Source organism: Psittacula echo (assembly GCF_963264785.1).
Source record: "Psittacula echo genome assembly, chromosome: 2".
Taxonomy (NCBI): Eukaryota; Metazoa; Chordata; class Aves; order Psittaciformes; family Psittacidae; genus Psittacula; species Psittacula echo.
In genome coordinates, this window is record NC_137737.1 from 123,066,349 (window position 1) to 123,093,007 (window position 26,659).

The following is a 26,659-nucleotide window of genomic DNA, read 5'->3' on the forward strand; positions in this document are numbered from 1 at the left end:
AAGCATGTACCAACAGATTTGTAAAGCTTGTAAAGCCTGCAGTTGCAAAAGTGTATGTTGAGTCCTACAACATCAGGGTCAATAGCTCTACCTATGGACACAGATCCTGAAATTTGAGATACTAATTTTCACCCTTAGATATTATATTAGCAATACTATTTTAACATTGACATATTGAGATACAATAATCATCTTTATAAGCTTAAAACTGAGGTCACTCAACAAGACACTTATGGAAGGATGACTGATCAGTTGTCCTGACATTATAGGCAACACAATCCATCAGAGAACAAGCAACAATAGCCTTTCAAATGAACTGCTTTACAGATGTTACAAAGAGATCCAGATCTATCCTCAGAGACTTCTTCAATTCTTTAATAAATGCAGTATGTTAATAACCTTTTTCATTCTTATGAGAATCCCATTTTAACATCGTAATAGAGTTCAGCATTAAAATATACTTTTTGAACTACATTGCCTATTTTTATCATATAGGTCATTTGCAAACACCCCAGTAGTCAAATCAGCTATTTAAAATGGCCTCCATTTAATGCATATCATAATCATATTAGAAGCATCTTAATATTTAAAATTCTTACCTAGAACTTCTTCATAATCTACAAGTTCAAACCAGACAACTGCTACTGATGTCCAAACTCCCAGCAAAGCAATTACCATAAACCAGGTGAAAAATGAGCTTCCAGAGAGGCCTTCTTTCTTCCCATTTTTACCTCCTCCATGTTTGGTCTCTGTAAAAATAAGGCAAACAAATAGGAAAGATGGATCTGTATAAGTTAGAAAATTATGATTTATGATACAATTACAAATATTGTTTCTTATGACTACACAGAACACAATTAATAACATTTTTGTGTTGTTTGTTTTTAAACTTCGCTAGTTGCTCGTTTTTCACATCACTGTGAATTACAGTAGAAAGCTTGATGATTGTCTAAGCATAAGCCCTATAATCAACCAAACACCAAAACACCAGATGCAATTCGTCTTAACAACTTAGCTGAAAATCCCCCCTTGCTCTCCTTTAGTGTATATTTATATAGAGCTTAACATTTTTGAGATGCTTTACATTTATGCCAACAGTTCTCAAACTGCCACCAGAGGGCAATATGACCAGCAGAAACAGTTTGGAAGAAAAGCTTTTCTTCTGAAGCAAGTTTCAAAGCTAGTTGAATTAGCACACAGAAACAACATGAAAATTCAAATAGCCTAAGAAGGCTCTAAAATCTAAACAATGTTAAGGGTAAGACTCCATGTTCAGATACTGTACCAGCTAAAAATATCTCCCCTGCTGCAAGAATCAATCTGCAAAAATCAAGAAGAGATTCACTACATGCCTTTAGACTCCCAGTCTGATGGAAACATACAAGTAACAGGATGACACAGAGACTTAATGCAAATCACAGCTTAATTTATAACTGCACATGTGAAAAGTAAATGTGTATAAAAAATACAGTAGTTACAAACAAGCCACTAGGAAAGACTTCAACCTAGCATATAGGTAGGGGGGTTAAAACAGACATCACAACTAGAAAATAAATTGCTTGGTCCATTCCTTTAGTATCATTTACAGTAAAGAGGGATACATGTAGCAAATAAATATGCATCCAAAAAAACGGCTGTGGCTTTCTGCAAAGCTCAAGGTCTGCTCTTCTGCCTCCAGATACTACTGCTGCAAGGCTGGCACTTGGCCGCAGTTCCATGGCTACCAGCCTATTTCACTTCATTTCCTCCTAAGCACCAGCCTTTGCTTGTTCAGCCTTATCCAGTCCTAGTTATTGAAGTAAAACTACTTCTTATGGATTTTTAAATACTTCAGGAACTTTGCCATGAATATTGTGATAATATAATAAAGTAGGGAGACAAATTTATAGTATTTCTTGCAAGTAATGTTCGATGCCTTTATCGACACTAAATCATAGAACTAATCATAGAAAAAGATGAAAAATGCTCTGAAATATTAACATTGCTCTGAAAGATGAGTAATGAGACACTGGTGACTGACTTACTTATTTCTGTAACAGATATTACCACAAGTACTTTCAGACCCTGCTTGCCATCAGGTTCACAGCTGTAATAAACTGAACTTTTATTACATTCACTGTGCTACATAGAGAGTTCAGACCAATAAAATGATTCACATCAGCTCTTATTCGGCTCAGCATTTTATAAAAAGACTAATAAATAAATAAAAATTTATTTCATTGTGTACTTTGTACAAAGATCAAATACAAACTATTTAGGTTCCTCTCTATATTAAACACAAAATAGCCTTGGTATAGGCTGTCCAAGAATACTCAGAGAAAAAGCAAGACAACTTTGCCTCACATCAAGCATGTATCACCACCTGCTGCACAGTATCCTAATTACATGTGTGCAAGGCTCACATACATAATCCATCATAACATCTCTCTTAGAAAGATGTACAGATAGCCTGAAAATAGAGGCAAACTCATGCAGCATGTGCCAGTACACTCAGAAATAGGATCAACTGTATATGAAAACTCTTAAAGTACTCTTGAGCTGGAAATGTTAATATTCAGAAATAAATACTTATACTTTGCAACAGCAGAACTTTGCTACTCTTGTGTTCCATGCAGTCAATGGAAGCTTTGTGTGTATTTAAAATTAAACCTTAAGGCTGAAAACATTTTACATTATTCCAGGTTACAACTTTGTCCTATGCAAGCTAGGCATTAGAAAAAGCAAACAGAAAACAGAATCTTATTTTGTTTCACTTACTCATTTACCTTACTGTTTTCTACAGTTTACTGCTAGTTGCCTCTGAAGAAAGTGGCTTTATTTATTAGAGGAAAAGAACAGGAAAATGAAGGAAGATACAATTTAAGTAATCAAGCATAGTTTTTCATATTTTTTCCAGTCTACAAGACTGTTCACGGAAACCCCTCAAAAACAGATCCTGCTATAAAGATATCCTTCACAACAGTCACAAAGATACAAGTAACATTACTTTCAAAACTCTTGAAAACGTCTCCTAAGAATTTAACCATGGCAGCTTGATCAGGCCATGCTTTAATATAAATGGAAGTTACGTAACATAATATTTATCCATTGTCTGCGCAAATAACCCTACACACAGGGTTAGAACAAAACATTGCAAGGACTGAAGCTGGCTCAGGGCTCATTCCAGGAAGTTAATTCTCAATTCAAGCCCTTTCCCTGCACATGCTGCCAGCCATGTCAGAAGTAGGTCACTTGCCATATCTGGTAAGCCTGTGCTTACACCACCAGATGTCTTTATGCAGACATCAGAAGTCTTTAAGTGCACTCTATGTCTCAACGGCAAATCTCTAAAAGTCCTATAACCCGCCTACACTGCATTAAGAGTCACACCTAGATAAAAATATATGAAATTAATTCCTTTTACTTTATCTGACATTAAAAGGACACCTATTAATTTCACATACTCCCAAAATAACTTGAAAGTCAGGTATCTGATGACAAAACAACATCTCTTACATTAACATGTACCCTACTCAAGCTAAAACTAAAGTTACTATTAACTGCCTGCCATAAACTAATTAAATCCCACTACTCCGGAGAACATTTAATCAAAGAACAGAAGCAGCCTGTAACACACACTAAAACAGTAAACAGAGTACAAAACATACCACAGTAAGCCAGTTATCTTGCTGATTATAAAATCAGACACAGTCAGTATTTGCAACCATACATTTTCCATTTGTTCACAAAAAGATTAGGATTATACCTGTGTCGTCAGCCATAACAATAGTTCTTGATTTCCACGGAGAGAGTAAGTATGTCGATATCTCCAAAAATTAATGTTGAAGGCAAAATAAGAAAAAAATTATCCTCACTAGTCTCGCAACAGGAGCAAACAAGTTTCCGAAAGCCAGCTCAGCGGGAACCTGAAACTGCACCCAGGAGAAACCTCTCCTCCAAATCTATTTTTAGAGCAGTTATCCTCAGGAGCCAAATGCTTTTCAGAACTCATATGGCAATGTACTTCTGACGACAATAAAATTCATTTACTCCTCCAAACAGAGCATCCTGGGTAGCTGATCCTTTCCCCTCCCCTTAACCCTCCAACATCAAACACAGCAGCAAATGAAACTGAACATACTGTACTGGAGTATTTTTCCTGCAATGCATGCCACAGTGCATGAGCACTAAGGGCATCAAATCCATCAGCAGAAGCTGAAGCACAAGTCTGAACACAAAGCTTGCCTGCTTGCATTTGTTAAGTTGGCCCTCACCCAAGAAACTTTCTCCATGTTGGCACTGCTCTACCAGGCTTCCCGAGTATTCTGTAGAGATTGCTCATTTGAAACTTTTTAATCACTTTAAGAATAAAAGACAGTTAATTTTAAGATGTAGTTTTGAGTCTTTAAAAGAATTACTTAAAATCAACCATACACACTCTTGTTAAAGATTTTTCAGATCAGAACTGTTCCCCTGGTACGCCTCATGTTTGCTTGTAGCAGACCCAAAGAAGGGTTACTGATGGTTTTTGCCAAAGCAAATCCCATAAAGCAAAACCAGGAAAAATTTCTATTGCTTGTTAAGAGGAGCAGAGGTGTTGAATTTGGTTTGCTGCCCTCCCTTTCCAGAAAGGAGTAACACTAACTCATCTCACTCACCCCTCCTTTTAATTCTGACAATATACACCTAACCTGTGCAATTTAAAGCTAACACACATTATTAATGATCAACATACTCTCTTCTTAAGAGCCAGAAAAGGAGGGGGAAAAACCCACTAATACACTATTTTATTTTAACAAACTATTTGTTTCCCACTGCATTTCAAACAAAAGCCAGCTCCTGTTGGGCGGGAAGAAGACAGAAACAAACTCATTTGTCATTAACAACAACCCTAATAAAAAACTTTAGGATCTAGCACTATGCCCTTCTTCCCCCATGCTTCTTTCAAGAACCATCAAGTAGATGGAGTGAATAGCAGAATCTTATGGCTACTTTGAAAAACAACATATACCCCCTGTGGTTTTAACACCCAGCAACTAATTACCAAATGCAATTCCCAATTTCCAATTTTCAAGGGAGAAAAAAATTGAGAAATAAAACCTGAGTTTTAAGATTTTAAAATGGATGCAAACGAACCAAAGACAGCTGATTCTATAACTAGTGTACCTTTTAACTATCTTTAAAGCCACCTGAATACACCAAACAGAACACATGCTTTAAGAAAGACCTCCTAATTAGCACATTTCAGCAACTTATGTGATGTGCAAGCAATTTAAAGCAAGATAGGAAGAAAATTTAAACAAAGAGTGAAAGTCACCTAATACAGGGAGAAATCAACAGCTCGTTAAGGAAGTAATTTTACATGCAATGGTATGTAGTCTATTGAATATAAAACCTACAGTGTTTTCACAGGCAGGGTTTGATTAGGCAATTTGTTGCAACTTCACTTCAGGAGCAGCTGCATTTGCAGATACCAGGTCTGCAGAACAAGTGGATTCATAAAGCATTCAAATGATGGTGAGAACCTGAAGTTCACACAACACATACTCCGGGGGGACTGCCCCAAATTAGATCTTACCTGGCTGAATGTCCATAAGTGGTTGCAGCATATCTTTCTGTTTTATTTCACTTGAACCTAAGTAAGTATATACAGGGACAGCAGCACATTGCATAAAAACAAAGCCAGGGGAGACAGTAAAGAAATTCAGTTTAAATATACACTCCCAATCTAAACTAATACTCGTATGTTGACCTTTAACCAAACACCCACAGCAATTTTGTGCCCTTTAAAAATCAACTGATTACAAGAGTATGTACTCCTAAGAAATGGCAATCACCTTTCTTCCTGAAAGGGGAGACTACAGCTAAAACAGGGAAACTCTTCAGACTCATCAAATATAAGATGGACCAAAAGGAAGATGGACCCACGGGACTCAAAACTGACTATACATCAAATTAACACCATACATTAACGCACACCTTGAAAAATACAGCTTACACATATATTCCTCTGAATGCTAGGGTACTAAATACCAAACAACAGAATTTTGGTTAGTTTTGTGTAAGACAAAAGGTTAAACTGAATACATATATAGGTAAAATACAATTCAAGACAGCGTGGACTTCTTGCAAAGTCTCATTCTACTGCATTCAAATGCCATGACTACTGGTTTGTCAGTTGGTTTGTTTCTGAAGCATCTCAAATTGCGTCATTAACACTCAAAGTTATTATTCTTTCAGCTCACTTGTATAAATGTTTCAAATTTAAAAACCATTTTCGAGTTAGCTTTGGTACAACTATTCACTCCAGGGTATTTTTAGAAAATCAAAACTGACAATCAAGACTAGCAGTACTAATTCTAGATGTAGATCATTACCAATATGCAAGCAAAGAAGCTTAGAGGGGAAAAAAAATGTCAACTATGAATCCAGAACTAAAGGCAGGCTTCAAAACTTCAAGCTGAACTTTGTAATGTGTGTAATTGTTTCCCACAAAGATACATTAGGAATTAATACAGAAGCAATTATGGATTACCACATGAAGGGAAGGGAGCACAACAGCAGGCAGCTACTAGAATTTAGAAACGCACACTAGAAGGAAAAAAGACCAAACAAACCAAACACTAATCTCAGAGAAATATTTAAAAGTTGTATTTCAGAAGTAAAATTATCAACCAGATAGATCACAGGGACACTTTAGAACAAGCTTGTTTTAAAAGCAAAATGAAGAGTGATAAAACAGATATGGGAGAGAACTAAAAAACTAAAAGTCACAGTAACACCATCCAACCATCAACAGAGCTGAACTAATACCAGTGTAAAGACAGAAAACAACCTCTCTGTTATTTTGGCTCATGTATGAGCATGGCCAACTACATCTTGACACTTTTGCCAAATTATCTTTTCCAAAACAATTAACAATAAAACAACTTTTGCAAGTCATTCTCAGTAATAAAATTGCGGTTAATAAGTTTTTTTTGGTAGGGTCACAGTAACAAGTATTTTGAGTAAAATATCTATTAAAGGGAAATATACAGCATTCTCTGTTGATACTATTTTCCCCCTGCCTATTAAAAAAAGGAGCTTTTTTGTTCCCCTCTCACTACTGTCGTGTATGTGTATGCATATATATATACACACAGGTTTGTGACAGATTTTAAAATCTAGAGTCAACATGCATTTATGTTGAACTGCTCTATTCAGAGAAGTCTAAACACCACAATGATTGCAAGTAAGTACTATCCTGATTTAAGACAGATTTTCATGGTTTATTTTCTTTCAGTGTACCAACAGTGGAATAATACAATTCTAATGGACAAATCTGCACTTCTGGTGAGCTTTTACAAACTCTCATTTTTAAGGGAGACAGGATTGTTTTCTCTCTGTTGTTTTTACAGATAAGACATCAACTTTTAATGAAATAATTGCAGTTTCACATACAAAATATTCCAACCTAAAATTTCCACAAATATCCATACTCAGAAACATTTGGGTTTTTACAAAGAATCATGACAGCAGGGTCTTTCAAGATTTAAAGTTTAAGGTAAAGGTTTACTTTTAATAAATTCAATAAAAATTCTTTCTGATATAAAACTGATTCTTCCTTTTGCTATTTAAAACATCTTCTTCACCACTGCAACCTTAATGGAAATTAGGGGGGAAAAAAAAAAACCAAACCCAGCTTTTTTATTATTCTCATTAAAAACTAGATCTCTGCTCTTCACTTTATGTAATCTAGTCTATATGGTTATAAAGATACCTGTGCACATTATCAAAGGACTTTAATAAATTAAATCAGAAACTTTCTAGTGAGGAACAGGGAAATGGATGGAACAGAAAGAGCAAAGAAAACATGAAGACCAGAACTTAAAATAATAAGTTAGCCAAATGAAAGGCAATTTTGTCTTTCCTGCTGCCAACTTGACTGATTTTTACTTTAGTATTTGAGGAACTTTTCCTTATTCCACATATAACCAATCCTGACATAAGCCTTTAAGGTGCTTAATTTTCAGTCAGATTTCTCACAGTGAAGTATCCTACTATGCAAACAATCAAAGAACATAAATATTGAAAACAAGCAAAGTCATAAACTCAGGATGTGACAACTAAGCAGGCTGACTGCAGAGATGCTGCAGGTGGCCAACTGAAAGAGATAAAAAAAAAAGATATGCATCAAAAAATATGTAAAGGAACTGTAGGATCATAAGTGCCTTGCTGAACTTCCCTAGTGAAAGGAAGCTCCACCCTTCAAAAGAGAAAGTGATTCCATTGAACAACCCCCTTGAGTTCAGCACTTAATCAGGATGTGAAAAATCAGAGATTCGGTTTTCCCCTATGAGGAACAGTGTCTGAATTCTTTTAGAGGTCTAAACCACATTTTTAAGCATGCCCAAGCGTATGAGAACAAAGCCATATTAGTCCTTCATGATGAAGCTATTTATTCATGCATAGTCATTATCTTTATCTTAAGTGGCCACAACAGGAATTTGTAAGAGAGGAGCTCTCCAAAACAGAGACTAAAGCACATTTCTTTTCCTTCTTTCTAGGTAAGGAAGAGGACTCCAGACATAACTGTCCTATCCCCATGCTCATTCTCAGCAGGCTGAATCTTTCGTTTCACATTGGATTGGAACAGTTTCAACAACAAGAATTTAAAGTATACACTCTCACTTCTGTTCAAGTATACCACATAAACAGCAGCTACAACACTGGAAGTCAACCAAACCATTTCTTCAAGAAGAAAATGGAATTAAAACTTTTTCTACCCTATACTGAGTAAGAGCTCTGATTATCTAAGTATATTTGCAGAGAAGTACAAAGCCACTCTTTCCAATTCTGTCCTAGACAGCATCAGCTCCTCAATCCTATTATCTGAAAATACACTTCAGGTAAAATAGATTATATATGTAGATTTTTCTCCTTTTTTATATTCAGTTTATAAAGAGAGATGGTCAATACTTTTAAAAAGTTAGCCTTTTTCTGAATATGTGCTGCTATAAATCAAAGTATTTTTAAACCTATAGATACCTTTCTGGTTCACAGGAAGCACCACAACATTCAGAAGAGTTTTTTAGTTGCAAACTAAGGTGATTTGTTACCAAGAAGAAATTAATTATTCTTCAGAAAAAATCCAGAACACATCAAGAATAAGATTATCATCAGGCTCACTGATGTCAAGGATCACTCCGAGGATAGCGTGTTTTTTAATCATTATTCTTATGCAATTACATGTATTCTGTCTTACAAACAGCAAACAAATCTTGATTGCTTTCCATTCAAGTGATTCTTCTACTACATACACAACAAAAATCAGAAAATTTATCCACAAGTAATCTACTCATAAAAGAAACATCACAAGAATGACTAGCTTTGTTTTGTTTTTTAAAGGAACAGAAGTTTTTGTCTCTAAAACACAAACAGACACAAATTAAAGACAAAAAGAAACTTAATGAGAAATTCTGTCCTGAAAGGTTGCATAGCTTCGTAAGACTTGTCAAAGCTACTTCATCTAAATACATCACAACAGTGAATTCTACTAGCAATGCTAGCTCTGCACTTTTCAGCGAGGTTTGGAGAGACCAGCTGTTTGCTACTATACGAGCTGCTGCTGTTACTTTCCTCTGGAGTTCTGTTTATCTAAGCATAACTGCTGAAGTCAGACGAGGTAAAGTGAATGCATGGACACATGGTAATAAGAGAAAACCCTGAACCTGCACCTGCTTCTTTTCTAAACATGCTAGAAATACGACTGCTTTCAAAAGCCAGTCAAATTTTGTCCAAGTCATGTTTGGGGTTTTTCTTCTTGATTATCCAGATGAACATCTTTTTTGATTAGTTCTTCAATTAGGATTTATTGCAAGGAAAACTACACATAGATGTGCACACAGTTTAAATGGATAAAAACAACACTGCTTACAACTTCAAAGAGTTTTATAATGAATACTATCAATAGGAATGTATTTACAGCAGTATTTAATGCATCCATCACAGAACGGTTCAGGTTGGAAGGGACTTCAAAGCTCCAATCCCCCTTGCCATGGGCAGGGACACCTTCTACTAGACCAGGTTGCTCAAAACCCTGTCCAACCTGTCCTTGAACACTACCAGGGATGGAGTGGACACAGCTTCTCTGGGCAACCTGCGCCAGCGTTTCATGCCCCATTACTATTCAGGCATCATAGTTTGGATTACTTCTATTATTTTTTATAAAACCTTTTCTCCACAAATGTAAAGATAGTATACTAACAGGCTTAAAGATTCAGCACTTCAGGAGAGACGCATTAAGTCCTTTAAACACAGAATAAAAATATTGTGTGTTATCTATTTACTCTTCTGTACAGATCTATTTAGATTAAGTACACTTTCCTACAGTCTGATATTTGTCCCAAACACTTCAGTCAATTTTCTGAAGTTTTATTTTACGTGTATACAAACACACAAAAATAGAATTCGCATTCAAAACTGAATGCAGAACTTGGCTGTTATAAACTTACTTGACGTAAACATCAAGCCAAGAAGTTCAAGGGTAAGACTACAAGCTTATAAAAAAAATTTGGTTTGTTTTGTGCTACAGGATCAACATATATGTATCAGCTGTAACACTGATGAGGAGACAAAATTAATACCAATTTTAACTGTGTAGATGACAAAGATTTTTAATAGCTGCTATTTTGATTAACCAACTCTCTCCCACAGAACATTTGGAAATAAGAAGGTCTAAAATTAAACAGTCTACCCAGCTTGTATTTGAATGATTTATGGCAGCCGACAGTCATACATAATTACTAGGTTAATTAAATATTTGGTGGTATTTAGGCCAGAGCAGAGATCACAAAAGGTAAATGTGGAAAAGAAACACAAGAAATGCTTAAGCCCAGAATACACAAATTCTGTTGGTAGTGACCTTTAAAACAGTTTCTATTACATAAGGTTTAAAATCCTCATTGTGTAGAGCACACTGGAATTAATTTTAGGGTATTTTTTCCCTGTTCCATTTTCCTATCTTGTAATATGGGACAAGTTGACTGTATTGACAATATCAATTTGTTTTAGCAACAAGTCCCAATTATGCCACAAAAGAAAGAAAACAGATTATGTCATTTCAATTTTTCACATGGTTTGAGGGAGTTTCAAATAGACGCAACTAAAACTCTAGTTGCCATGCAAGTACCTACACCTCTTGCTATTTGCAGGTTTCTGTTCACACACACACACAAAAAAAAAAAAAACAACCAAAAAAACCCCTACATCAAGGTACCTAGGGGTTAGTTCATAGAGGTACTATGCATCTGCAACTCCTACAGAGTTCAAAAGAGTCTCACACCTACAGTTTTAAAAATGTTTGTTAAAATACGTTGCTAGGATATCTCAGTTGCAAAAATATTGCTCTTTTCACAGCTTTCTTGTTTCAAAATATATAGCTGTCCCCTCCAGTTACTATGGAAAGAAATAGTACCACAGTTACAAACTCCTATGTGAATCTTTTTCTTTTAGCATTAAATAAAATGCACGACACAACCCAAACTTAATAAAACACTAGCGTAAAAAGTGAGATTTGTTACATTAGTAATTAATTGTCATTCAACAGAACCTCAGGAAATAAAAATGTGAAACAAGAAAACTGCTATTCAATAGTTACAAACCCCCTAGCTATTAAATATTTTATAAAGAAAATCTTCAAACAAACTACTTGGAAGCATTTGTTAACACTGGTAAGTGCATGCATAATAACAGTGCAACTCCACATGAAGGAGACTAAAATTTGTTTCATTTAAAAAGTTCTAACAAAGCTGAACCACACGGTCAGTTCAAACTCAGTATATGCTTATCTGCATACTTATTTCCAGTGTGTTTAAAGACACATAATAGAGTTATAGTTTCCACTTCAAAGCATAGCTCAAAACTCTTCCATGCAAAGAGCTAGCCCGTATGATGCAGTTAGGGAAAAAGGTTGCTGCAGGCTATTCACACAAATTACCAGTTTGTGTTCTTCATCAGGAAAAAACCACTTGGAGTAAATCAGAACTCCTCTGCTCAAGTTCTCTATAATGAAGAATTTAACATAAGAATTACCACAGGAACAGTTATTACATGTTTCAAAGTGATTCAGAAACGTCCAGCTGAAAATGAAGGGGGTTTTTTTCAGACAGGTGATGCCTAAAAGGGTTTTGAGTCTAAAGAAACAGCAATATTGGAATCTCACCTCTTTATGCACTCTGTAATTAGAAACAATCTTCTACTCCTGGTAAATTTTGTTGTCTTTACTGAAGTCCTTACATGTCCAGCCAAAACATTAGCATATCCAAGCAAACCATTCACCTTCTATGTTCACACTACGGGTCCATGATGACATGATCAAACATAAAACTCCAGATTCAACCTTACCCTGACCCAATGCCCAGCCACCCATTGTCATCTCTTCCCTTCTACCTAAATGACTTTCCATAAAACTATGTGCTGAGCCAGTCTGGGGGAAAAAGGAGAGTCAGCTTGCAGCTTGTCAGCTCCCTGTGTGGTTCACCTATGACCTGCACAACTACTAATTCAGGTACAGAGAAGGGGAATTGAAAAAAGGAAGACTGCAGAGCAACCTCTGACTGGATTAAGTTGAATGCAGACATATAGCATTGAACTGTAAAAAATTTAACTCCTTAATCCCCCAATCTAATATACATCCTGGAGTCTGAACCTAGTCTAGCTCAGATGGGGAATTTTCACGTGCATTCTCAGAGTAATTGCCAAATCTGTCTTCCTCAGATTACTTTAGTAATTTAGGTTCTCCTTCTAGCATTTTAAACAAGTCCTATCCTCCAAAGGCAATTGAAAAGGTTACTTCTCTTGCATAACATTTAAACTCTTGATGAAATACTTAAAAAAATATATGAACACAGACATCCTTGCAGATGTCAAGTATTAAGGTTCCTACATATTGGAGCACCATGAGTAATAATACCTTTTAGCCCACAATGACTTCTTGCATGCAGGTGAGATATATTAGGCAACAGAGCAGGACCAGGATTTCAGACCACACTAGATCAAAAGGGACAGGAGAACTTTCCTTGACGTCTTCATCAAGCAGGAGCATCTCTAGAAGCATCTACCATCACTTCAGAATTCCCAAAGAAGAAAAAGTACTGATAGAGGGGAAAGGTTCAGGCTTATTTTGGTTTTATGTCAATCCTGCTATACTTAGGTATCAATCTTAAAACCCAAAATAATACTTTGAGAAAAACCAAAGAGAACAAATACCAGGCAATATGGAAGTCATTTAAATACAGTTCTAGATGAATGAACGAACAGGTTTATCAAGGACTCACTATTCCAATGCAAATCTGCTCATGTATACAGGGGAATACATGTGTTCACTATTTTAAAAATGTTATCTACATCACTTTCACTTAGTCAGACATAACAAAACTTACTTATTTGAAAAGGTACTGCCTCGAGTTTTGTACAGGAGAACCAGTAATTTCAATGATAACACTGTAGCAGCATGCCATGTAAATTACAGATGTTTAGAACATTACTGTCGCTACCACTACTTAATTTGGCAGATTATTTTACAATATGTTAACATGTTTTCCAGAACTGCCATCTTGAGTAAGATGCAAGGCAGACAGGCGAATCACAAATAAGTGGCTCTCTGCATTTCATGGTTTTGCACTTAGATGCCATTAAAATTCAGAGATCTAGTATTAGTCTCACAAATCATAATCAACTTTCCTGATTAAATCCATCTTGTTTCAAATACAGAGACATGTCTTTTACCAGTCTGCGCAGAACTGTATAAAAAAATAGCAGTATCTGACACTAATAATAATTCAAGATCTTCAACTAGTTGTAAGCAACTAAATTAGGCAATAAGCTCAGTGAAGAAATCACAGCAACATTTCTAGGACAGTATATAAAGATTCTACCAGTGAGACACAAAGACTTTCTCATCCGCTGCAATAGCCTGTAGCAACTCTTAACAAAGTAACGACATTCTGTTGCATACATCTGAACACCAAAGATGTGACACAAAACCACTGTAACACTGAGTTTAAATAGACAAATCAAAGTACTGAGCTGAATTCATAATGATCTGTATTAGTCCAGCAAACACTAGGAGTTAGACTAGGACAAACCAGTCAAAACATTTGTGAAGCCCCACAGAGCAAATCAAATTTACACCTCACTTACGTACTCCAACACCTTAATACCCTTCTTCCTAAGGATTACAATTAAAATCAAGAAGGATATAATTGATAAATTGTAACACAAGGAATCAGAGAATACACTACACAACTGCAAAACCAAGAGGATAAATACAAGCCCACTAGCTCAGGTCATAAATTAGATAAGACAGAATTTTTAGATAGATGGGAGCATCATATTTACATAGAATCCACAGCATAAAAAAAGATGTTACACCACAGCACAGCTGCGTAGCTGAGAAACCAGAGAAGGCACAAGCAGTCCCACCTGCACTGGAAGCAGTGATGCAAAGTTCGACGCTCCCGAGAGCCAACAAAAGAGCAATCTGTTTAGCCAATGTACTTTCTCTGCTCTTAAGGTAAATAAAAAAAATAAAAAAAAATAATAAAAAAAAAGAAACCAATAACAACAGCAACAAAAAAAACCCCACTAATAGAGAGTCTCACCCAGAGAGAATACACAATAAAAAAGTCTTTGAAACAGAGATGAGCTAAAATGTCAAAGTTCATGCAAATTAACAGACACAACTATCTTTCTAGAACTGATCCTGTTAACCAAAAAGAAGAAGTAATATTATTATCAGGTCAACTTTAATGTATACAAAATATATAATTCAAATTTGAAGAAAGTTGAAAAGTCAGAAATTAGTGAAAAGTCTGGATTAAGGGACATTAGAAGGTCCAAAAGATTGGCAGTACCTTTGTATTTGGATATATAAGGAAGCTACATGGCTAAAATCAGAAAAAGTTAAACACTTGGGATCTTGCAGAGAAAAGTAAGGAATGTCAGAAGATGATCTCAATCATTACTACAGAGATTAAAGAAAATATATCAAAGCAACAGTAGAGTTCTTTGATTTCTATCTGCACCATGACAACACAGCTTCAGAACTAGCAGAGCTAGGACTTTTTTTCTTTCTTTTAATATAAAATACAGTTGTCTGTAAATACAGACAATGCCTTGTGTTGGAAATGTGGTTTGTGTAGTGTCTACCTTACTGGAGAACCATTCACCCACTTATTAGAAATACAAAGAAAACAAACAGCAATTGTTGCCCAACTATACGGCTGGTGATAATTATGTTTAAGTCTTTGCTTACATACTGTAAGATAAAAGACACCAACACAGCAACATAATGGTAGATGTCTTATCATCAGTACTCTTACTTCTACAGGTTAGGGCAGCTTACAAAGTAATTCATATTTTTTCAGCTATCTGTGTGTCCTGGGTTTTGAAATACATGACACTGTGTTTCAAAAGCAGCTGAGCTGCTGATCCTCACTCTTACTGGAAGGCTTTTCTGCAAGTGCTAATACCCAAGACATTTCCAAATCTCCCACCTCATGAGATTTGAGGGAGTTAATTCATGACCAGGTGACACGCATTTGTTCCTCTACCAAAACTGTCCCTCATCTAATGAAGCTTTGAGTAATATTCCAGCAAGTATCTGCTATTTCATCTAGCTGTTTAAAATTGATTTTCTTCCTTTAGAGAGGCCACAGTTTTTACAATAGATTCTGTAGGCTAATGACAAGAAGCCAAACTTTTCAGTAAACAACAAACACGTTTCTCTCTCCAAGTATCCTCAAACTGTCAAATTTTGACCTGGTTTTCACTTTTGTACTCCAAATACAATCATTGCCATATTTATTTAATTCTGTAAGAGTCACTTTCAAAGAAGTATCCCTCATAAGCAATACAAAGCTTATATACAAGTTTGAGTATTTTTAGTTAGGACTGATTTGACAGCTTCTAGAATATGATTTTTTTCAAGGTAGAGTTCTATTTCTAAAAAATATTTAGTTCCAGTTCTGACATTTCAAAGAATCTGAAAAAAAAAAAAAGCCCAAACCCTACATACGCTAGAGCTAGAGTTAGATCTATCTCAGACTTCATCTATTTGTAAGATTACTGTCAACATTTTCTGATGCAGAAACCTAAAAGCAGATGACTACAATCAGATGCAGGCATTGTCTTCAGCAAACAGATTTTTAGATGTGCTGTCAACCTCAGTGGTTTCAGAGCTATGAGCAATGCCTTGGCAAGAAGCCACATCCTCTCCCAGACTGCTGTGAAAGTGAATACTACAACATTATCAGGAACAGTCTCAAACTTCAGGTTTCTATACTTCACAGTCTCAAAATTACTTCCTTATCTCATTTTTACTTCCCTCAGCTGTGGAAGGCTTACTGACTGCTCTAAAGACTCTCTTCCCCTAGCTGTTCCTTTATTTGCACAGGAGTAATCATCCGTTACCTCCTTCTGCAGCTGCAACTATGAAAACAGCATCAGCTTCACACTGTCAGTTTTACAGTTGTCCAAGGGATCCTAACTAGGAGTTGCTAATACTAACAAAACATTTGTGTAAAACAGTTACATGTTAGGGGAGTGCCTAACCCATTACTCATACTGCTTCATCCTGTCCTCGATAAAAGTAAACAGAATCCCCTGTGCAATTACACAAACAAGACATCTTTTAATATAGAGATAAAATTTTACTCAGATTTTAAACAAAAACAGAATACTTTTTTACTTAGTCAGAGATTCAGTTTCCTGATATTTTTCAAATGTTGATGAACCTTTACAGTGATATTTGAATTAACAGACCTGTATTCAGTATTTAAAATCATACCAGGGATGCATGTTCTCAATGCATTTTAATTGAAAATTTGTATTTAGATGCTTAATACTGGATGAGGATCAAAGCACCTCCAGTCCAAGCAAGAAAAGTATAATACAGACTCTGCAGCATAGGCCAGCAATAACAGAAGCGACTTTTAAAAAATGAACAATAAAAAAAAAAAATTCTATTAATATTGTAATACAATTGAAATATAATCCCTAAACTTTTTTATGCTTAAGTATATTTGAAATCTTTTTCTCTTAAATTCATCACATGATAGGTAAACTAAGCCTGTATGATTCATCCTTTCATAAGAATCACAGTATGGTTTGGGTTAGAAGAGGCCTTACAGATCACCTAGTTACAACCCCCCCCCCCCATGGGCAGGGACACCTCCTACTACACCTCCAAGGATGGAGCAGCCACAACTTCTCTGGGCAACCTGTGCCAGTGCCTCATCAGCCTCACAGTAAATAATTTCTTCCTTATATCTAATCTACATCTACCTTCTTTCAGCTCAAAGCCGTTACCCCTTGTCCTATCACTAGATGTCCTTGTAAGAAGTCCCTGTCCTAATTGACACTGTTCTCCATGTTACCGCTATATTCAAAGAATATCAATAGATATTATTCAGTGTTACCACCACATTTCACAACTGGAGCTCTGTGCATATGAAGCTCAAACCCAAAGAAATTGCATATAATGAGCAAACATTCAATCCCTGATAAGATCACTTCCTTTCTTCAGTACAGTGCAGTGTGCGTGGTTGCACAGTGACTTCAGAAGTATGTACTTTTTTCCTCTTTCTGCTATGCTTAAAAAAGCTACTACACATAGTTTTCCCTAGCTAAGCTGTCCACACACAGTATTTTATGAATAGTCAGATTTGCTAAGATATCCTTTATTTGGGGGAGCTGTCTCAAAAAACCTTACACTTGAAATTTTTTTAAGATTATTTCTCTTTTCTTCTATACCTACAGAAACCATCATCCTAGATGCTACATCTACAAGAAAACTAATAACTTTAAACCAGTGTTGTTAAACAGGTCAGCCTAAGGACATACTCCAGCATCCAGTTCAACACAAGAATAACAACGACTTCACCAGCATCAGATGCTGGGCACTCCGGTTCTACCACCGGGGTCTGGAGGAAAAGGTCTGCGCGGACTCTCCCGGGATATCAACAAATGTCGAGACTCGCCCCGGGCCACCCCAGTCATTCTGGGGAGCTTTCGAGGGGCGTCCCCACTGCCTAGGCCCGGCCGCCCAAGTTTCTCCTCCACGTGAATTCCCGATGCAGGGAACGACGGGAACTCAAGAGACAGACAGACCGCGACCACCGCCTCCTCTCCAGCCCCCGCGGCGCCGGGGGAGCCCACGGCCGGCGGAAGGGACAGGTGGGGGAGGCAGCACCTCAGCCCGCCCGGAGGGACGGACACACTGAAAGGCGCAGCACCCTCTCGGTTCGCCCGGGAGCACCCCCTGCCCGCAGTGAGGGGCAGCATCAGCCACTTCCCCTCCCCCAGCTCCGGGGCTCCCCAGCCACCGCCCCACCGCGCTACGCCCCTGCGGCCGCCCCTCAGGGTCCGCGGGAGCCCCCGCCCCTTCCCGCCGAGCTACGGCTCAGCGGCCCCGCTCACCTCTCTTAGAGCCGGGGCTAGGGCTGCTGCCCGCGCCTCTGGAACCCTTGCGTGAGGCCATAGCAGCTCCTGTCACGCACCGCCAGGCAACGGCGGGGTGGAGCCGACGGAGGCCGCACCGACAGCAAGCCAGGAACCGCCACCGCCGCCACCACCACCTGAGCCCCGCGTGCGGGAACGCCCGCGGCCACGACAGCGCAGCACCAAACGTACCGCGGACCGGCCCGCCCGCCACCAGCCAATCGCGGAGCGGCCCCGAGAACGGAGAGGGGCGCCTCTCTGCTCCGATTGGCGGGCGGCGCGGGAGGGCGGGGCGGCCGTGTGCCTGGCGCGCGTGTCCGACCCGGTCCCCGCCGCCGGTGACTTTGAACGTGGCAACGCGGGAGCGAGCAGCGGGCTCTCGCGAGGGTTCGGCCTCGCGGACGGGCAGGCGCGCGCGGGAGGTGGGGCTGCCGCTGAGGGGCCCGCTGGTGGTGGGCGGTGGGGAGTCACAGTCTGTGGTTGCAGCAGCCCTGAGCTGGGGGAAGGAGACGCCTCGCTTCGTTCCCGTCTCGCAGAAAAATCGACTCGGCCCCCAACCGTGAAAGAAGGGAGGGGAGGTGGGCGAGGTGGTGGCTGCCGTCGTGCGGCGAGAGATTGTGCGGCCCTGGGTGCTTCTAGGTCTGTGAGGAAAAGAACAGCGGGAAGTGAGAGGGTGCTGGGATGACCGTGTGCCTGAGCGGGGGGTATTTGTTTCTATGGGGACTCCACTTACAGCATCCTGTACTGTTTCTTAAACCTCCCTCTGCTGTGTTCAGGCGTTCATAACGCATCCGGTTAAATGCCCAACTTATATGAAACGGCTCGTTAAGCCTTTCAGAGAAATGTTTTCTGCAATGCGGTGAGTTTGAAGTGCTTTACCGCCAACGGTGAACCCTTAAGCTTTTTGAGGCTTTAAAATAGTCTGTGACAAAATAAATCTCTTTTGCACAGGAATTCAGGATGCTGCTTTTTACTTATTTAGATTGAGACTTTTAAAATAGTAGTTTAGCATAACAGTAAAAATGAGGCAAAAAAAGAAACCCCACCTTTGTGTCCTGACCGTAAATACCTGTATTTATTATTCAGATCAAAATAAAGAGGTTTAGAAATTTTTCACCTTTGCAAATGGATGTGTGGGGAGAGAAGGTTTTCTCCCAAACAAAGCTGGCACTGTGTTTTGAGCTGAGTAGTGTAATGGAGCTAACCAGAAATAATAATTTACTGAAAAGCATTAATCAGTAATTTTTAATGAGATTTAAACCGAAGTGCTTAGTCAGGTAACAGGGATGGCAGTGTGGGTGCTTTAGCCAGTAGAAGTGAAAGCTATTAGTTTTGTGAACGCCATAACAAATAAAGCCTACTTATTGGTACTGAGTATCCAAATGATGTGTAAGTACTTAATATTTTTGAGGCTCTCTCCTTTTGTCTAGTGAGATTGAAACTGCCAAACAAATTCAAAAGCTGACAGGGAGGAGCAGATGCACTCATAACCATGTACAATTTATCACAGAAAAGCTAACAGGATAAATTATTAACATTTCATCAAATCAGAGAGTACAATGTAAGGAACAAATTGTCCGAAGGAAAGCAAGAAAAAAATAGATAATCCGTACCTGGGATTACTGTATGCGTAAGAATTAGTAGAAAATAACTGCCTGTGTGGCTATATTCTTGCGAGTAGTAACTGCTGTCAAGTGGTTAATGTGGGATACAGTTTCCTGAAACCACTATGGGAGGTGGCAGTTTGATTAGAAAAGATCTTAAGAACATTGAAGCAGCTGGGTGAGCGGTGACACTTGCAAAGGATATTGCTAATGATTTACTGTGAACAAGATTTTCAGCTGTAAATGGACTGTAAAATTCCTTACCTCTGTTTTAATTGGCATACAGCTGCCAGCATTTCAGTTTTGATGTATTCAGTACCTGCTTGTATGCTCTTCTGTCCAAGCAGACTCTTGCAGGATTAAAATATATGCACAGGTGCAAATGCTCACAGCAGTGTTGTAGCTTATGCTGATCACTAGCCTTCTGCATGATCTTGTTATTCAAAGGCTTCTGTTGATCTCCTGTAGCATCAGGAAGAGTTTTTCCTCCCAGTCCACAGATAACTGAAGAGGAATGTTAAATAAAAGGGGCTGTTGTCTTCTACTGATCAGAAAGTCTTATATTCCTATCTGATCATATATTTAAAATTTAATTGTGCATGGTTTTGGAGTAAGCAGCCTTTCAGATAAACTTAGCAGAAAGCAGTAGATCAAATTTTCCTCCTGGGATCACCTGAAGATAATCCACATAGGCTCTGTGATCCATTTTGTACCATTGAAGAAGCTTGGGACAGTTTGATGTGTCTTATTCTAGTGACAGTAATGCTTAATTTGATTTAAATTTGCAAGGTGACTGTTGCAGCAAACAGTCTGATGATCCCTTCTGATCTGAAATGAAATGAAAACTGCAGCAAATTTTTTAAATGTCCTTTGGGAAAGATGATGGAGAGGAAAGCAAACAATGTGGGTAGGTGAATGTTCATGGGAATGGCTTGTCATGTTTTAATCCCCTCAGCTGTTTGAGAGCTGAATGTTTGGTACATTATAACGGCATGCTCTAATCCACAAGAAGATACGCATGGTTTTGTTTGTAGGAGGAAAAGAAACAGCAGAAAAATAATGTAACCGTGGAAAAGGGGCAAGTTTGTCAGGCAAAGGAGAAAAGCAAGAAAAAACCAGGAGGAATAGAAGAAGTTGTTAGATAATAAGGGCAAGAAGTATGAGAGCCCACAGCAGTCTGTTGGACTCTTTTCACTTAGACCAGGCTTATTTAAAACAGAAAATAAAAAATACCTCCTTTTGGCAAGAATCACATTTACCCCCGCTGCAAAATTTCCTAATTGCTTGTTGAGAATGCAGCTATGCTAAATTTGAATTATACTGCATATCATAAATAACTGTATTAGAAGAATGCCATCAATTAATGAGCCCTAGTTGGAAAATAAATGCATGGTTTTACTGTGCCTTTTTTTGCTTCCATAAGTACCTTAATGTGACCATTAATGCAGTCACAGCTGTTCTGCTGGCCTGAATCATTCAATATCACAGTGACTCTGCTATTTGACAGAAAAAAAACCCACCCCAGATCCAAGGTGATAAGCAGAAGCAGCAATGAAACAGGAATGAATCCAATGAAGAGGATTCAGTCTCTAGTCTTCTAATTTCTAAAAGAACTGGAAATATATGACCTGTCTGTAGCAGGGAGAAGAGACGCTGAGTAAAAGAGGCATTATTAATAGGAAAGAATCAGTGACATCTACTTAAAGCAACCATTAATTTAGCCCTTTATTTTTCACTTCCTATATCATAGCTGAATAAGCCATTTAAAATTCCCCTTCACCTGTGCCAAATTCAGTATTATGGTTTTCTGAGTTCAAGCTGTGCATGCTATTGTCAAATTTATTTCCTTTCACAGTTTTTATCTGAATTAGCCATAAAGTCATCTGTTATACTGCTAATAGGCCATGAAACTCCTTGTATGAAGAAACTAAAGGATAATTAAAGGCTTAGAGGACTCAGACTTATTCTGATGGTGTTCCTGAGCTAAGTTGTTCGTATGTTTATTATTCTAATGTAATTACAGCTGTCCATTAGATTACATACATTTTGCATAAATGAGTTTCAATTTTATCATTAAGGGAAAGCCCATTCTCCAACTAGAGGAGAAAAGTATTTTTATGACTTAACACATTGCAATGAAAAGATGTAGGGAATTCGCAGGATGTGATAAACATAATATGTTAAAAACTCTAAGATAGTTGACTCTGTTATCAAAAATGTGCCTTGGGTGAACTCAGGTCAAAGAGGGTGATGAACAGGCTTTGCTGTTTGTTTTCTGGATTATCAAGTTGACACTTGAACTGATGATCAGCTTTCTGGTTTCTGATGGGGTTACAGGCAGTACAGAGAACCAACATCCAGCCAATTGCGTTTGGCAGCCATAATTCAGCAATCACTTAGGGAAAAGCAGAGATACTTTGGGAAGAGAGGGAGAAAAAAGAAGGTAGAGTGTCTCAGTTATCCAAACCTAAACAATGGCATTGTCTGTGGTGGTGTTCCAGTTATAGCTAGATGAATTTGCAGCAAAGAAAGGTGTATTTGAGTTGGTTATTCTTAAGGAAGAATTCCCTCTATTTATTTTAATAATACTTTTATGGCAGTAGACACCTCTTATTAGATTTGTGCATTCTTATATAAACTGAGAACATATCACTGATGATAGTGACAAATGGAAAGCAGCCGTTTGTTGGGGAGACATTCAGAAGGATGAAATTACCATGAATATAAGGAACACAAAGAACTTGAGCCAGGTGAAGCATGTCTTGTTCAGGCAAAGCTGAAGCTGAAGTTTGGTTTAAAATTGCTAAGATAACATGTAGGCTGTCTATTACAAAGTTTAGCTCTAAAGCTTGTTCTCTTTCCTCTCAGCTGATTTGCATTGACCTCCCCAAATAGGAACTCACATAGCATTTGGCCTTTGGATGAGTAGTATGGCCTGGTAGTCTGGGATTTGTTGCAGCATTGCTTGGATTCTGTGGGTCTTACTGCAGATTTTGCCAGGTCTGATTCAGGTAAATTGATCCATGTGAGTGTAATTACAGCTGAGAATGAAGTGAACCTCTCCAAGCAAGATTTCTCTTTCTGGGGATTAGATTTTGCAAATCTAAACTGTGAAAGATTATTCAGAATCTAAGTGATGCCTTTTGTCATGTCACTATGCACCAACACACGGATGTGTGGATTTCTCTCCTGCAGCATGAGAGTCTCTGAAGAAAAGAGCAAACATTTCTTTGTGCACCTCTAACAGTTACTTGTAATGTGTATTCTTGGAAGGACAATCAGAAACAAGCCTTGAAAGATCTTTGGACTGTAAGTCGTACCTTCTAGAGGGATTGAGAGCAACTGATAGAGCTCAAGTAGAGCAAAACACAGGTTGGCTACAGATGAAGACTACAACAAACCAGGATCAGTATTATTTCAATTATCTTTGATTAAAATAAAAACCTCATTAGAGTGGCAGCAAGAGAATGATGCTTTGATTTGTTTGTTTATAAAAGAAGAACCTGCACTGGTCATAAATTAGGATGTTCTTAAACTTGGAGAATGTGCAGAACTGAGCAGAAATAGCAATGCACTCAACAGGTTGTCCTGATGGGTTGTACTTTACTGTAACTGACTGAGCAGTTTTCCAGAATCAACCTGCAATGTTCTTATCAAATCAGCCACCACCCATTGCCGCTTACCCCAAACGCCTCATCTGAACTAGCCTTGCTTTGCCTTCACATTTCATAATATAATAGTTTTGTAGATTTTCCACCTTAGAAGAGAAAATAAATTGCCTAAAGAGAAGCAGAATGCACGATGCCTAAATTTCTGGAGATTTGTTTCTCAAAATTCTCTCCCACCTCTGCTTCAATACCCTCCCATTTTCCACTCAGTACTGTGATCATCCCCATGGGATGTTCGGATACCATGTGCTGTCTAGTTAGTGCAAAGCTGCAAGGCTGGCATGTTCTGGCATGGCTGGCCAGTACGTACTTGCTGATTAGTCATTCTGTTGGCAAATTAAAGAACTGAGTGCTCCCTAATACTTTCATTAAAAATCTTCAGTTAAAAATAAATATCACTCAAGCTTATTTAACATATGGAATGTACTGCAGCCTTCAGAGGCTTTCACATGCACATGTGCACATACACGCACACACAATGTGACTTAGAATTAAGCCAAATTCCTAGATAGATTAGCTAGCATTTCCAGGACCTTCACCTGCTCCTTAATTTTACAAGGTGAAAGAATGTACCTTTAGGTTGCTGTTTTCCTGAAGTGAACTTTATTTCTTTCTAAGCCTTCAAAGCCAATTTCACTTTCCAGTGATACACATAGCAGTTGAAGAAATGTAGCTTAACCATAGGATATTGACATCTTACCCATATGCATTAGGCAAGTAGATTTCAGAGTTAAAATGTTCTGAGCTTTATTCATTAGTCTTTGGAGCTTGATGATTTGAGTGGGGACATGGGCAGGTCTGACAGGAGCTGTCTTAAAACTCATGGTATTTCAAGACTCGTTTGAGATAGAAAATGAACATTCTCCTGGGTATATCCTGGCTGGTTAACTTTCTGTGCATTACCGTAAATAGTGTATTTGAATACTTTTTAAGTTGTGGGCTTTTAAAGTGTTCTGCAGTAAGCATTTTCTGCCAGATGTATGCCTCCATTAGCTCTACTTCAACTTCCCACAGGTATGTCTTTCTCTCCTACTGGAGCAGAACACTTTCAAGAATGGTTCATTTTACCATTTGTTTAAATAAACCTTTTTTATTGTTTTATTTTAATTCTTTTGTGTATTTCACTGTGATAGGTGCTGAAGTTTCTACAAAAAAATTATATTGGACTAATAAAATTTATACCTGGTTGCACTTACTGACAAGTAAAACTCGATTTGTTGCCAAACTTTTCAAAATGAAAGAGCTATTGCTTCATTTATTTGAAGTAGCTAGGCATGCTAGCTCTTGTTTAGGTGCAGCCTGACTTACGAAAAAACACTTGGCTGTACTGAACATTCAGTGCACCAGTATCTACACTTATCGTATTATTAATCTTGTCTCCCCTTATTGATGGAATGAGTATACATATTTGGTAATCAAAAGAATGGAGTCTGTGACATAGAAATGTGTGATTTCTTTTGCTTGATGTGACACAGCCAAAGCAGGAAAAGTAGGCACCTTTTTTTATTTCTAGAAAAAAGGTGCTTTATTTCTGTCTTACTCTGGATAATAATATTTCTGGACAGGACATTTATTGCCTGCATTGAACAAATGGGAAGCAAGGTCTTTGGCTCTACCAATGTAGTTAATATTTGCTGTGATGAAATATGTAAATATGAAAAATACTATGGCGGTGTGTATTAAGCAGTCTGAACTGGGCCAGGAACAAAGGCTAAGTTCAAAAGCCAGTCAAGGTGGGGAGTGGGAGACAGAGATGTTTGATTTGAATGGAATGGGAACAAGAAGCCAGAATACACGTGTTTATAGTCTATTTGCAGAAGGCCTTCATGAGGTGTTGAATTGCCAGCTGTCAGTTCCATCTGGCAGGTATGAGTAAGTGCCTTCCTCTTGAGAGCAGGTGGTAATAATTCACCTTACAATTTAAGTATCTGGTAGGTGTTTTGGTCATGGTAGTCTATCCTGTAGATTATGAGAAAAGACTTTGCTTTGCAGTGGAAGCACACCATCATCCTAGCTAAAAGTCTTCTGGTTTGTGGATATAGAAAATAAGTTTGCATTGACACGTTGTCATTCACTTTTAATAATTCATGCAATCATGAACTTTAAAACTGTTCCTTTTTTATCCAATTAGTCAAGCTGGTCAAGTTCAAGACTAAATCAAGAAGACTGACATTTAAAATAGCAAGTAAAAATAAAATTAAGAAGGACTTCAAGCAGAATTTACCAGCATTACACATGCTAAAGTTACTTAATTTTTCAAAGGCCTTGAGCTTTACTTCCCTGGCTTTGTGTGGAAGGGAGGAAGGATGCCAAGTTCTGTGTATTATACAGGCAAGAATAGAAGACTGGTATTCAGAGCGTGAGTGGGTCCCACCTCCACAAGCTGACAGATGCCTGTCATTTGTCTGACATCTGACTCTCCATATCAGGATTAAAGTTACTTTTTCTCATACTGACTTCATTTGCCCATATGTTGGAATTTATAATAAGCACTGGTGTACTTTCTTCCATGATCTCCTTTGTTCTTCACATTCCAACTTAAACCACTTTTCACAGTATCACAGTATGCTAGAGATTGGAAGGGACCTCAAAAGATCATCTAGTCCAATCCCCCTGCCGGAGCAGGAACACCTAGATGAGGTTACACAGGAATGTGTCCAGGCGGGCCTTGAATGTCTCCAGAGAAGGAGACTCCACAACCCCCCTGGGCAGCCTGTTCCAGTGTTCTGTCACCCTCACTGAGAAGAAGTTTCTTCTCAAGTTTAAGTGGACACAAAAAAGAAAAAAAAAAAGCCCACAGTAAGGACTGGTGCACTGTAATTAATGGGATGAAAGTGTTTCCTAGTACTCCTTGTCTGTCAGTATGTGGTCCTCTATGCTGCCTTACAGTGTGAGTTCCATCTTTTATTGTGATTGTATAATTCCTGT

General features: G+C 38.1%; 1 protein-coding gene across 1 annotated transcript in view; it reads right to left on the bottom strand.

The window, feature by feature from the left end:
• The window catches only part of ASPH (aspartate beta-hydroxylase), a gene marked incomplete at its 5' end in the record, with an annotated part of 112,746 nt that extends 94,247 nt beyond the window's left edge, over window positions 1-18,499 (bottom strand). Inside the window, 2 exons of the mRNA XM_080609787.1 lie at window positions 600-749; window positions 18,439-18,499. Of these exons, the coding sequence (XP_080465913.1) occupies window positions 600-749; window positions 18,439-18,499 (211 nt within the window). The remainder of the gene's footprint in view (window positions 1-599; window positions 750-18,438) is intronic.
• Between the last annotated feature and the right edge of the window lie 8,160 nt (window positions 18,500-26,659).